Source organism: Heloderma suspectum, chromosome 15 (genome assembly GCF_057233095.1).
Source record: "Heloderma suspectum isolate Gila_16-S chromosome 15, 16-S_ref, whole genome shotgun sequence".
Taxonomy (NCBI): Eukaryota; Metazoa; Chordata; class Lepidosauria; order Squamata; family Helodermatidae; genus Heloderma; species Heloderma suspectum.
In genome coordinates, this window is record NC_139472.1 from 1,243,213 (window position 1) to 1,257,641 (window position 14,429).

The window sequence follows — 14,429 nt, forward strand, 5'->3', positions numbered from 1 at the left end:
AGGCGATGCTGGCGGATTCTCCTCACGGACGGAGCGGAGCATCCAACATGGCGCCGGCGGACGCCTCCAGCAGTCCGGGCGGACGACGACGACCAGCGTTCGGGCGCTCGGCTCTTCGGGGCAGTCCGGAAGCGCTCGGCTCCTTGGAGGGGGGGGGCTCCGGCACGTAACGGCGCTCGCACACAGCCGCGCTCCGCTTTCGCCCGAGCTCGGCTCTGCTCGGGAAGCTTCGCAGGCGCCGCCCGAGCGGCCTCGGGAAAATCCTCGCCCGGCCGCTCTTTCTCTCCGCCGCCCCGCCCTCGCGCGCCGAGGCGGTTCGGCCGTTCGGAAAGCTTCGGGAGTCCTCTAGGTCTCGGAGAGAACTTTACATTCTGATACATTCCAATTATAAATTGTAACCCCCTGCATTGAGAAGGGGCTGGACTACTCTACAGTACTATTATTATTATTATTATTCGTGCATTCATTAGTAATAATACTGTTATTAGGGTGCAATCCTATGCATGTTTAGATAGACAAAAGTCCTACAACTCCCAGCATGCCTCTGGCTGGGGTGTGCTGGGAGTCGTAGGGCTTTTTTTCTGTCTAACGTGCATGGGATTGTGCCCTTAATTTATGCGCCACTTCCCACCTCAAAAAGCTGTCTCGAACGGACATACAAACACACACAGTACAGAAATCCATGATTAATATAACGGAAAGAAGGGCAAAAACTCAAAATCAATATAAACCATAATCAGCACAATACAGTAGTATTCCCAACCTAAACCCTAAACCCAACCACAGTAGGCCAAAGCCCAACCCCCTCAAATGAGCCCCCAGAATGGAAAGTGATGAGGGCAGCAGAAGAAACTTCATTTTATTCCTGTTGATATTATGCTATGATTTGAGTGAGATTAAAATGCAACACTGCACATGCTCAGAGTTGGTGTTTTTAAAGAAGGGTTGGCAAACAGTTTTGTTATTGTTCTAATACATCAGGAATGTAGAAGCAGTTGTAAAGCATGTAATGGTGGTTGTGGTGGGAGAAATGTTAGTGGTGTGCTTCACAACCGAAGTTATACACAGGACCATCTAACCCTCGATCCTCGACCCTATTTGTATATTTATTTATTACATTTCTATACTGTCCAATAGCCAAAGCTCTCTGGGCGGTTCACAGCCATAAGACCATTCAGTCCAGAGTCTAAAATTACCCAGCTGCACCACTGCCGGACAAGAGCGGCTTCAGAGTAAACACAGGCACAATGTGTATTGATTTCCCCCTCCCCTTTTTAATGTGTAAAAGGTTTTGGCTGCATAAATAAAAATCAGCTTTCACTGCTGGTGGGGTTAAGCACCAGGAGCTGTTTGGAAGGCCCAGGTGCTCCTCTTTGAAACAGGTGAATAGAGGAGAAGCAGCCTCTGAGCATGGGCAAAGTATATTTCCTTCATTTTGCTAAGTAATTATAACACATACTCCTGCCTAGAGCTAGGGAGAAAGCCTTCCCAGTCAGAAGCTGTGATGCTAGATGGGAGGGAGTCAATCTCAACCAGGCTGCTCTAAAGCTTAGGATCTGGGTATACGACAAACGTGAAAGCCAGAAGCCCCTTGTTCCATTTTGTGCCCAAGCCCTAAGCAAGGTCACTTTACACAGATTGGCAACCCCTTCCACCCAGGCTAAGGGCAGAAACATTTGGAGAGAATTAATTTGCATGCCACGGTGCCTCCTCCAAGTTAAGAGGAGCCACTGAGGGTGCCTTGCCCCCCCCGCCCCAAACCCTGGCCTCTGGCATGCCCCCATTAAGGGTGGTTAAAGAGATGGATCCTCCACAGACACACCTTTTTCAACACATGGAAGTGAGGATTTGCACATGAAGCAAGGATACTCGGACCTACATTAGAGGGTGTGTGCATAGAGCCATCCCAAATTGCATAGGGATGCAATCCTACTTGTGCAATAGGAATAATATCAGGGTAGCCAACGGACACGGGTTGCTTCATGGGATGTTTGCCAAAGAGGAGCACAGGCAAGATAACGGGAAAAGCGGGCATTTCGAGGAATGTCTTGCTTACCCTGACCTCTAGTGGATTGCTGCTGATGTGTACAGAAAGATGCCCTTGAGTTTGGGAGAAGGTTTGCAATTTTGCTGCCATCTGGCTGTTACAGCTGCATAGGAAATGGTGCTTCACTTCTAAAAAGGGAGATGCACCACCAGACAGAGCTCCAAGCTGCTTAGGAACATATGAACTTCCCCAAAAGACTGTCTTTCTCCACCCAAATACATGGAGCAAGCAACTATTATACAGTGACACTCTCATTTCTGTCAAATCTGACATTCTCACTTTCCCCAACACATACGTTGTGTGCATACGCTATACACAGGTGTCTATATGGCTGCTGGTAGAAACCATCACCCTCCACATCTGTTGTTGTTCAGTCGTGTCCGACTCTCCGTGACCCCATGGACCATAGCACGCCAGGCCTTCCTGTCCTGCACTCTCTCCCGGAGCGTGCTCAAGTTCATATCCATTGCATCAGTGATTCTATCTAGCCATCTCATCCTCTGCCGTCCCCTTCTCCTTTTGCCTTCAGTCTTTCCCAGCATCAGTGCAGTCACTGAACTTGAGCCAGACATCCTAGAGAGTGAAGTCAAGTGGGCCTTAGGAAGCATTACTAACAACAAAGCTAGCGGAGATGACAGTATTCCAGCTGAGCTATTTAAAATCCTAAAAGATGATGCTGTTAAAGTGCTGCACTCCACATCTGAGAAGTGCTTAAAATGGGGGAAAGGAGAACACCTTCCATCCCACAATTCTCTCGTCTGTCGGAGGGCTCTCCACTATTAGGAAACTTTCCTGTTGTGAGTTTCTGTGGGGCCAAAATGGACCAGATCTCCAAAATCTTGGGTACCACCAGCAGGGTATCTACTGATGAGCACGGCAACGAGGCAGGACAGGAGGGGATCGGGCAATCTCTTAAGTATCCTGGTATTTGACCATAGGCAAATATTTTACCATCTTGCTGAAATTCTTCAACCCAGTTTGAAGAACTGGTCTTTAAAACAGAATTCTTATCATAGTTGCTGTTATTTTGCTTTTTATCTTTTAGTTTCATTACATATATGTGTGTGTTGTGTGTTTAACTGTAGGCTGTAAAAAGGTGGGGGGAGCTGAATGTTTCACAGAACTGATTTTTGGAAACTGGCATAGCTATAAAACCTGTTTAAATGTTTTGCGTTGTTCTAATTAAAAGTGACTGCTTTAAAAAACACTTGACCATTCTGTGATTGGGCCAATGCCCACCCTGAGCAAGGCTACTTTCCACAGAATTGAGGCCTGCAGGCCACCTCTAGCCCAGACTAGCAGTAGTACGTGTTGCGACAGCGAAGTTGCCCCGCTAGGCCTCAAGGGAAGGGTTTTGTGCAGGCGTCAACTCCACATTCTTGCCCAGGCCTCTTTCCCACTTTACTCAAAACAGCTGTTCAGTGTGGCCATCTTGTGAACACCAAAACATTGTAAACATAACTGGGTATGCAACCCTGTGACCTAGAAGGGCTCATGGTGCCCACCAGCCTTCATTCCACGTTTAGAGACGTGGAATGTCTCTCCTCCAAAACACTGAGCAGGGACTTGGGGCGCCTGGGTTTTAGTCCCCACTCAGCCATGAAGACCACTGAGTGACTTTGGACCAGTCATTGACTCCCAGCTTAACCTATCTCACAGGGTCATTGTGAGGATCAAGCTTTGGGAAGGAAACTCAAGAACTTTGGGGCCCAGATAGTTTTCTCATCCATCCTTCCAGTAGTTAGAGAGGGATAGAAAGGGAACGAAAAATACTCCGGGTGAATGACTGGCTATGAAGCTGGTGCCGACGAGAGAGATTTGGATTCTGGGACCACGGGCTATACTTCCTGGAACATGGGCTGTTGGCAAGGGACGGGTTGCACCTCACAAAGGATGGGAAGAATGTGTTTGGCCACAGCATGAAGAACTTAATCAGGAGGGCTTTAAACTGAATCCTACGGGGAAGGGAGATGCAAAGTTGGGGGTAACAATGGACGTAGGCGCATGCACTGCAACCGAGAGAGCAGCTCTGATAGCGCCCAATAATAGTCTTCAGACACATGTAGGAAGAAAGCCAGACTATGAAGCACATGGTCTTCGATGTCTATATACTAATGCTCAGAGTATGGGAAACAAACAGAACGAACTTGAACTCTTAATGCAGGAGGGAAATTATGACTTGATAGGTATAACTGAGACTTGGTGGGATGACTCTCATGACTGGAGTACAGCAATTGAAGGATATAGCTTGTTCAAAAAGAACAGGAGCAACAGAAAGGGAGGTGGGGTTGCACTGTATGTGAAAAATACATGTCTCTGCACAGAAATACAGGAGGATGAGCTTGGTAGCCCCATTGAGAGCATCTGGATCAAAATAAATGGAGCAAAGAATAAAAGGAACCTGGTGGTCGGAGTCTACTACTGTCCACCCAATCAAGGAGAAGACGAGGATGAAACTTTTGAAAAGCAAATAGCCAATGTTTCAAGGAAGCATGATGTAGTAGTAGTGGGGGACTTCAATTTCCCCGATATTTGTTGGGAGACAAATTCTGCAAAACATGGCCCCTCCAGGAAATTCCTGACTTGTGTGGCGGATAACTTCCTCCTACAGAAAGTAGAGGAAGGAACTAGAGGATCGGCTATCCTTGACTTGATCCTAACCAACAGAGATGACTGAGTGGATAAAGTAGCAGTTACAGGAACTCTGGGGGAAAGCGACCATGTTGTACTTGAGTTCTTGGTTCTAAGGGAAGCAAAAGCCGAGTGTAGTCAAACACGTACCCTGGATTTTAAGAAAGCAAATAATAAACTCAGATTTTAATAAACTCAGAACAATGATCAGTCAGGTCCCATGGCAAGCGACGCTAACAAGAAAAGGGGTCCAAGATGGGTGGGAGCTTTTAAAAAAGGATCAGTCCTGGACCCAGTGCTCTTCAACATTGTTATGAATGACTTGGAGGAGGAGGTGCAGGGAATGCTGATCAAATTTGCAGATGACACAAAACTGGGCGGGATAGCTAATACTTTGGAAGACAGAAACAGAATTTAAAGTGATCTTGATAGGCTGGAGCGCTGGGCAGAAAACAACAGAATGACATTTAATAGGGATAAATGCCAAGTTCTGCACCTAGGAAAAAGAAACCAAATGCACAGTTACAAGATGGGGATACGTGGCTCAACAACACTACAAGCGAGAAGGATCTTGGAATTGTTGTCGATCACAAGCTGAATATGAGCCAACAATGGGATGTGGCTGCAAAAAAGGCAACTGCTCTTTTGGGCTGCATTAATAGAAGCATAGCTTCCAAATCCCAGGAAGTACTAGTTCCCCTCTACTCAGCACTGGTTAGGCCTCATCTGGAGTACTGTGTCCAATTCTGGGCACCACACTTTAAGAAGGATGCAGACAAGCTGGAGAGGGTTCAGAGGAGGGCAACAAAGATGATCAGGGGACTGGAAACAAAGCCCTGTGAGGAGAGACTGAAAGAACTGGGCATGTTTAGCCTTGAGAAGAGAAGACTGAGGGGAGATAGGATAGCGCTCTTCAAGTACTTGAAAGGTTGTCACAGAGAGGAAGGCCAGCATCTCTTCTCGATCATCCCAGAGTGCAGGACATGGAATAATGGGCTCATTATTCCAGGAAGCCAGATTCCGGCTGAACATCAGGAAAAACGTCCTGTTAGAGCAATACGACAATGGAACCCATTCCCCAGGGAGGCGGTGGGCTCTCCCACACTGGAGGCGTTGAAGACGAGGCTGGACAGCCACCTGTCAGGGATGCTCTGATTTGGATTCCTGCATTGAGCAGGGGGTTGGACTCGAGGGCCTTGTAGGCCCCTTCCAACCCCACTATTCTATGATTCTATGAGAGGAGGAGGACTGTGTGAGCCACCTTGGGTTCCTTGCGAAAGCAAGAAAGGCAGGATATAAAAGTAATAATAAATTAAAGAAATAAACATTCACTGTGCGGATATGCTAAAAAAACAATAATCAAATGACGCTTAAAATAGGCCTCACTTCCAAGGGTGGTGGCAGCAGCTGCATGTGAGTGTATGCAAAAGCAAGCGTGCGTGTGTGCGAAAGAGTCAGGGTGCCAACTGATCAGAGAAAGACAGTCTGGCCTGCTTTGGTGCCTTTTATTTAAATATTTCCAGGCTGCCCTTCAGTATAGGACTCCCAGGGCAGCCTACAAATTGATAAAGCAACAGAGAGACCAAACAAAAGCTAAAGGTGCAGAAACAGCCAGTGAAGCTTTTCCGGGCCTGGAAATAAGCATCAGCCCCACGCAACTGTCTGTGAGTCAAGGTGCTGTTACAACTTGAGAGCTTAAGACAGCCGGCAACCTTTTTTCCAGAGGACAGATCAATGCTGAAACCAGCAGGGAGAGCATTTTATTTTGATAAGTAGGCCTGGGTTCAAGTCATTGGGGAGCCATGGAAAGCTGTCGATGGATGGACACAGACACACAAACGGGAAAAACCTGAGCATTTAAAACCCAATAAAAGCTTTTTTATTTCAAAATTACAATCATCCCAAAATGAGGGGAGATAACACAAAAGAACAGGCCAAACAAATGCTGTATTCTTCCCCCAACCCTCCATACATAAATACTACAATATTCCTTGCAGACCTGTCCCTTAAATCTGAAATAAAGCAGGCCTTGTCTGATGCAAAGCGAACCTTTTCCAAATAGTTCCCTTTTTCGCTCCATGCCAGACGATGAATTCACCCCGCAAGAGTATTACAAGCCCCAAATGGGGGGCCTGCAGTTCCTTCTCTCTAGTGTGTGTGTGTGTGTGTGTGGGGGGGGGAATAGATGTACTACGAAGTCCCCCTGGCAGCCCTCCATGCATGAACCTTCTGAAGAACTCCGCAGCACATCTTGAAATGATCAGCACATGTTCTTGTTGGGTCCAATTACCAAAAGCAGATTGCACAGCTGGAACTAATTTGGCTCTGTGCAGGAGGAACACAACAGGAAAACCAAAAACTGACACAAGTGAGAAAGGAAGTAACCCACACTGGCAAGCACAGCCATGGGGCTGGGATATGGCCTCCGCTGTGGGCCTCTGCTCTCTCCACACGAAAAGCACCAATCCGCAGTCTCCTGCCCGCTGGGGGTGGTGCCGTTTGGGCTGGTTTTCCTTGTCCATTCCTCACGTAGGCAGCTAAAGAGCAGCCCGCACCCCGCTTCAGCCCCGGAACATGGGAGGGGGCAAAGCAAAACAGCAACGAGGGGCCAGTGCTTATTCCAAGTAACAGAAGGGGCCACATCTGAGGATCGCCAGCGAGAAAGGAACTTGGGAAATCAGACAACACGGCCTAGAGCGTTACCAGGGAACCATTTTAATTGTCCCAGATGCCAGGATCTCACCCTGCATAATCGACACTATCCCTGCTTTCCCTAAAGACCAGAGTTGGGCAAACTGCAGCATTGCAGAGGTTGTTGGACTACAACTCTCTTCATCCCTGATCGCTGGCCATGATGTCTGGGGCTGATGGGAACTGAAGTCCAATGACATCTGGAGAGCTGCAAGCTGTCCACCCCTGCTGTGTGCGTTTGCAGGGTTCCCTTTCTGGTGGAACCAGAGCTAGCCTTTGGCACAGGAAGCATATGTTTTGCTGCTAGAGGGAAGGGGCTGTTCTGACATTAAGGCACCGGAAGGATTTGAGTCATGCATCTCCACAAAAACAATGGAGTCACACTCATCTCTTGCCCCCCGCTCATTATTTTTGGCATCACTTCAAAGTTCAGATGGAGCCCCCACTCAAAGTCCGCAAAGCTGTCTCAAGGTTGAGGAAAAGAGTGGGGAGAATATTTCTGTTCCAACAAAGCCCACTGAGCCCAAGAAGCCAGACGTGCAGTGGCCATCCATTTGCACCCAGGTCCTACTGTAGTGGCGCTGAATGAGGAGAGGGCTGCTTCCACAGGGGCGTGGAGATGCTCCACAACCCTGTGAGTTCAACAGGCAGTGTCTGAACAGATCTGTTTTTCTCAGCCTCTGCAAAGGAGGCCCGCCAAAGAAATAGCACACACAAGTCCCAAACATAAGATGGACTGTATACAGCAAGAATATGACCTCACTGCGAGAGCAGGAGATAAAAGAAATCACTACATTGGACACACACAGTCTCGCTAACTCTTTGGAATGAAGGCCTCTCACTTCTGGTGAACTGGGAGAGGTTTGAGTAGCACCTGCCTCACATCGCAACCCTGCCCTCCTGCTCCTCTTAATTCAAAGTGTAAAATCCTGCCTAGGAAAGAAGTTTAAGCTAAACGGTACAACAGATCTGTTCTTCCTGCCAAGCACAATCACACGAGAGAAGTTCAGCACACAGCTGGGATCACAGCAGATACTGGCCCCACAGTGCCACATGGGAGCTGGAGGAGGAGAAGAGCTTGCCACCACGCCAAGGAAGCAGCAGCACTGTTTCTTCAAGGACATCTGCTTGCAAGTGCTGGAGCATCTTTGCCTGGTTCCCCCATTCAGAGTTCCTGAAACGGATCCCATATTTCAGCATAATTCAAATGGCTTCATCAAAGAGCGGACAGTCTCCATTGCCTGTCAACAGCTACGAGTTCCATGTTCTGTGCCTTTGGGCAAGGAGCTTCCAGGCACCCGAGAGCCCACAGTGGCAGACTGCACTGACAAGGCAGGAGGAGAGTTCGATGCCCGCAAGAGTTTGAAGTCAAGTTAGCAGTCATCACACGTGCCACAGCCTGCATTTCTGGCCCATTTCTAAATCTTACTAACCTTTACCAAACCTAAAATTCTTAAGGCCACTAAAGAGAACTTCAGCACGTAGGTGAGCCTACCTGGCATTGTGCTCCGAGGGTCATGTTAGAGCACACTTGAATGAAAGAGCTCTTGACAGTGCCAAGTGCATTTCCTGGCCAAGCAAAGGCTTAAAGGAGCCAGACAGTACGTCAACAAGAGCTCCAGAGACACCATAGGGAGGTGCCACTTCCCCTTTGATAGCACTGGAGCTGCCACCGTGAGTGAGGAGAGTCCTGGGCAGAAGGGCCTCCTTCTGCAGAAGCGGGAAATGGATCCACAAGGGAACCACGTCACGTGTGACTACCCTCGCTCATAGAAGGGAACAGCTCCAAGGTCCGTGAAGATAAGGTCTGTGTAGTGGGGCATCCAATTAGCAGCAACGTTGCAACTCGAGCTTCTGAGGGGCGCATTTTATTGCAAAGTGGCCCATCTTCTTGGTACAAGAGGCGGCAGACACTTCAAGACACCTAGGTGAAGTGTGCCAAAGGCGAGGTGGCGGTCACAGTACATGACACACGGAAGTTTCCCAAGTCTAGTTTGGTAAGCAGGAGGCTGACAAAAGCAGCATTTGTAGAAATGCTTACCTGTTACACAGGGCTAGGCAGGGCTCCAAGATTTCAACAGGCAGAGCTTACGATAGGGGGAAGAGTTTAGAATAGTCAAGCCCCAGAAGTTTCACTGCCAGCGGAGAACCTGCCTGCCAACACATCTTCCCTATGAAGAAATACCGAAGAGGTTGAGGCCCTTTCATTTAGAAAGGAAAAGGAGAGAGATAAGAGGATACATGATAGACGTTTGCATCCTGTCTCTTGCACTAAAGCAGAATGCTCTTTACCAATATAGTTGCACACACAAAGAGTAATAAATATACCAATCTGTTCACTTTACATATATAAAAACTTCATTATATTTTCCCTGAAATTTCCAGTGTTCTGCAAGATTCAAAAAATAATTTCCCCCCATAATATGTAATACGTTTTGTTTTATGTGTGTGTATACATAAATGCATACATGTGTGTCTGCAGCAACATGACCAAAATAGGTTCTCTTTTCTTGGTGGTTCTCCCTTTGAAAAATAACAACAGAAGAGCTTTCAGGCCTCTGCTAGAGCCCATTTCCCCTGCATGAAGAAAGAGCACGAGTATCCGTCAGTACATCACAGAACGGACACACGCGTCTGTGTCGAAGCACTCCCAGCAAGGTAAGATAGAAATAAAAACCACGTCAGCAGTTCAAGAGTTAACTAAGAGGACTTTTCACAGTGGATCAGTTCAGGTGGTGCGTTGGCGCAAGAGCCAGAGCTCCTTTCCAGCTGAGAACAGAGCACTGAGAAGACGACTCCCTGCAGTATAAAATCCCAGGGTTGCAGTTTGCTTCTTTACAATGGAGGAAGGCTAAAGCAAGGCTGTCCTGGGTTTGGCTATCTGCCAGTTCCCTTTCTCCTTGGGGCAGGAAAAAAGAATCACCAGACCTCACATTTCCGCAGTGGGTTCATAGGGGAGCCAGGCCGGCACCGGAAGTGCTCAGAAAACTCCTTGGAATTGGAGATGGTCCCAACGACCCGGAAGCGGGATGGGCTGTGAGAATCGGTGACTAGTCCTTCATGTGAGCTCTCCGGGGTACGGACAGAACACCAGACCTGGAAGAGAAAGAATCGCCTCAACGTCTTTTATTAAACTTGGGGCTAGGGGGCGAGAGATAAAATGAATTCTAGTTTGGTAATGCAGGAGAGAGGGAGAAGGCAGTGTAAGTAACTATTTTAATAGGCAAGGGGGTCCCTCATATCAACACTGCATACACAGGAGTGGGGAACCTCTTTCCACCCGAGGGCCACATTCCATTGCGGAGAAACTCTCGGGGGCCACATTCCAGTGGTGGGTGGGGCTAAAGGCAAAAGGGGCGGGGCCAAAATACCGATTGTAGCTTTCAGCTCTTCCTGCCAGTAACAGCCTTCGGAGAGGCATTTTGACCTTTTAGAATGGAGAAAAAACTGCACAAAAGCCAGGAATCCACCAAACAAGCTGTGGTTGTGAGAAAGTGGATGAGGGCTGGGGAAAGGGGTGGGGCGGACTGACACCTGGCATGCACCTTTTTCCTGGACATCAGTGAAATGACCCACTGGAAAAGAACACAGTGGCAAAATGCAACCCAGGTGAGCTAAATGGAACCACTCTTTGTGTATTTATTTAAGGAATTTATACCGCAGCTTTCAACAAATTCCCAGGGCACCTTACAAATTTCCTCCATTAATTTTCCTGTCGGTTGAGATCTGCTGAATATTCAGAAATGTCTGCAAGCTTTTAGGGAACAAAACAGGGCCTTCACTCTCTAGGAAGAGTGTGGCATTCCCAGGCCCTGTCAGATTTGTAAAGCCACGTTAAACGTCCCTGTAGGATATAGATTTCCTGTGGTATGACTGATTTAAGGATGCGTGTGTGTTTTGGGGGGAGGAATTGCTTGGGTTACTGGGCAGTATCGAATGTTATTCCTACGTAGAGTAGACCCACTGAAATGAATGAGACTTAAATTAGTCATGCCTAACTTTAAGTCCCATTCACTTCAATAGGTCTACTCTACATAGGGATAACATACTACCCCTTGTGTATGTTTAATGCCTGCAAGATGTTTTATTGGCTTTTAAACATGCATTTTGTTTGTTTGTTTCTTAAATAAATAAATAAATATTTACAATGACTGACAAATAGATCAAATTTAAATCTAGTTGTTGACAGAGGGTGGTACATTTAATCCTTTTCCCCTTTACAGGCAAAAATATGGCTGGAATCCACTGGCTGCTTGGAGGTTTTCTTTATGGAACTTCATAACAGTAACTTATATTTGGGGTGCCATCCTGTGCATGTTTAGACAGAAAAAAAGTCCTACAATTTTCAGCATTCCCCACCCAGCGCTGCTGGCTGGGGAATGCTGGGAGTTGTAGGACTTCTTTCTGTCTAAACATGCACAGGATTGCATCTTTGGTCTCTTTTCCATAACCAGAAGAAAGGCTTTAACAAGTATTGCCGTGTGTGTCCCTGATTTGTATATACAATAAAGTCATGCCATAGTTTATAAAAAATCAGATATTTTGATTTTGCCTTGAGCTCATTTCAGTCAGTACATCCATTTCTTCTGCCATGGCTATTAGCCACAGCTCCGTATACCAAGACTTCGATGTCAGAAGCGCTGCAGTTTTCCAGCTTTTAGCTATTCCCCTGTGAACTGCCATCAGATTGACCCTCACTATGACTTTTCAACACCTTTGCATTTACCGGTAACGGAGAGAGGATTTCTCAAAAAATAAACAGATCAGTAACACTGATCTACTGTTGAAAGTTGTGACATCCAACAACCTGGGAACGGTGGATGTCTAACAAAGGAAGAGCCACAGGTGGACATTCAACATGGAAGTTTCATTTCGCCATAACTGCCGACTTCTCCTCCTGGGATTTGCCTAATCCCCTTTCAGAGGGCTCTAAGCCAGTGACCGCTGCCAGGTCCCACAGTGATTAATTCCGTTATGTGAATTATGCGTCGCGTGAAGGAGGACTTTCTTTGGCCTGCCCCGATTCTACAGCCCAACCATTTCGCTGGTGACTCTCGAGTTCTAGTCCAACGGAAAGGGAGGGAATGTTCTCCCCGCTTCCCCCGCCGTGCTTGTGTGCCTGTGCCACTGATCAGCCAGACTCAGTCCTGATGGCTGCCCTGCGCTACCATCCCAATCCAAGCTGCTGGTTTTGCCACTGCTTGGTGCTCTGCAACCAGTGCTGGCTGAAACACACCACAATTGCAGACCTCTCTCAGACCACCTCTCTCACTTCTTTCAAGTCCCTCATCTAAACTCAACTCTTCTGGGAAGCCCTTGGAACAACCCCCTCCTGCAGCCTCCCCTAGCCTGCCCTCCTCCAGATGTGCTGTGACTGCAACTCCCATCATTCTCAGCCAACATGGCCAATGACCATGCCAGCTGTGGTAATTACGGGAACTGCAGCCCAACCGGCCATGCCAGCTGTGGGATTATGGGAGTCACTGTTCAACATGTTTGGAGGATGCTGGTTGGGGGAGGCTGACCTACGGTAAAAGGAATGCATAATTGAGGTAACTGCACGTTCTTCTCCCCCACTGTATATCCCTGCCTCCATTTTCCCCTCCATCCCCCATTTCTCTTGTGTCTGATCTTAAATTATAAACCATCTCGGAACCTGTCAACCTAGTTCTTGTGCAAACGTGGCACTATTTAAACAACAACAACAACAGCTCATGTGTCCCCATCACCCCCAGGTTGATGCAAAGTGACAAACTCAAAATGGACCATCTAGCGAGGTGAAGGAGCCACCAAGACCTACCTGGGCAAACCCGACAAAGAACAGCTGGTAGTTGGTGAGGCCCAGTGCTGGCAGTGTCTCCTCAGCCCCGTTTTTCCTCACCCAGTTCTGATAGGCCTGCAAGAAGAACAGAGTGGAGCACGTCACTACTACAACTAGGATTGGTTTGGGGGGGGATGGCCTCAATCCCACATTAGATTTAGAAATTAATAATGATCAAGTACCTTGCGGGGCCCACGCCCTCTATGGCAGGGGAGTCAAACCTCAGGCCCACCCTCGGGGCAAATCCTGGCCTCCAGTATTCCCCAGGTGCCAATGCTCTCTTTTCCCCAACCCCTCAGTGCTGGGTAGTTTCCCGGCTTTCGTGTCTTTCCTCCTCTTTCTACAAGGTTGATGTCCCTCCCTTATTGGTCAGTTACTGGCAAGGAAGACCTCTAAGCTACAGTATGCTGGTGTTTGGGCTATTTTGGTTAAACCCCCTTTGCCTTTGGCTCCGCCCCTTTTGCCTTTGGCCTCGCCCACCCCTGGAATGTGGCCCCCGAGAGCTTCTCCAAAACTGAATATAGCCGTTGGGCTGAAAGAGGCTCAATGTCCCTGTTCTGTGGCTGGGGACCCATGCATTGTGTGGGGTGGGGGATCAGCAGCTCTCTTTGGCAACATCCCACCCCCTCCCTTTCTCCAGACAGCCGACATGGAGAGCCAACAGAATACCACAAGTGCTACGATGCTACCAAGAGATCAGTAGATCTGTCACTCTGAAGATCAAAGCTGTCCCCAGAGCCTCACCCGGTAGGCAGCTTTGAGGCCACCATTGTCGGCGATGTTCTCCCCCAGCGTGTGCTTGCCGTTGACTGCTTCGCCGTTGATCGTGTAGTTGCCGTATTGTTCCACCATGCACTCTGTCTGCAGCTTGAAGGCTTCCACAGACGAGTTCTTCCACCAGGGGCGGAGGTTGCCATCTTTGTCGTACTCCCGGCCTGCAAGAACCAAGGAAGTAAACAAACAGAAGCACCAAGAAACAACAGCATAGCAGACACATTTATATTGCAAAGGGAACTCTGGCGGACAATGCACAACAGGGCTGCAATTAAGGAGGAGAGAACCAGAACCATTTGCTTCCTGGATCATATTTAGTTTCCATTCATTATAAAACATTTATCGCCCATCTTACCTATAAAATAACCCATGGTGGGCAACATCATGTCAATTAAGAACACCATAAAAAATCAATACAAGAAAACCAGCAGAGGGGGAAAAAATGAATCCAAAGCAGCATAAACA

At 47.9% G+C, this 14,429-nt stretch overlaps 1 protein-coding gene across 9 annotated transcripts in view; it reads right to left on the bottom strand.

The window, feature by feature from the left end:
• Nucleotides 1-6,534: 6,534 nt before the first annotated feature.
• ECE1 (endothelin converting enzyme 1) overlaps nucleotides 6,535-14,429 on the bottom strand; it is a 51,385-nt gene continuing 43,490 nt past the window's right edge. For all 9 annotated transcript variants that reach the window (XM_084821911.1, XM_084821912.1, XM_084821918.1 and 6 more), the window contains 3 exons: nucleotides 13,935-14,125; nucleotides 13,170-13,265; nucleotides 6,535-10,465 (listed from right to left, as the gene is read on the bottom strand). In XM_084821911.1, the coding sequence (XP_084678037.1) occupies nucleotides 10,289-10,465; nucleotides 13,170-13,265; nucleotides 13,935-14,125 (464 nt within the window). In that variant the 3' untranslated portion in view covers nucleotides 6,535-10,288. The remainder of the gene's footprint in view (nucleotides 10,466-13,169; nucleotides 13,266-13,934; nucleotides 14,126-14,429) is intronic.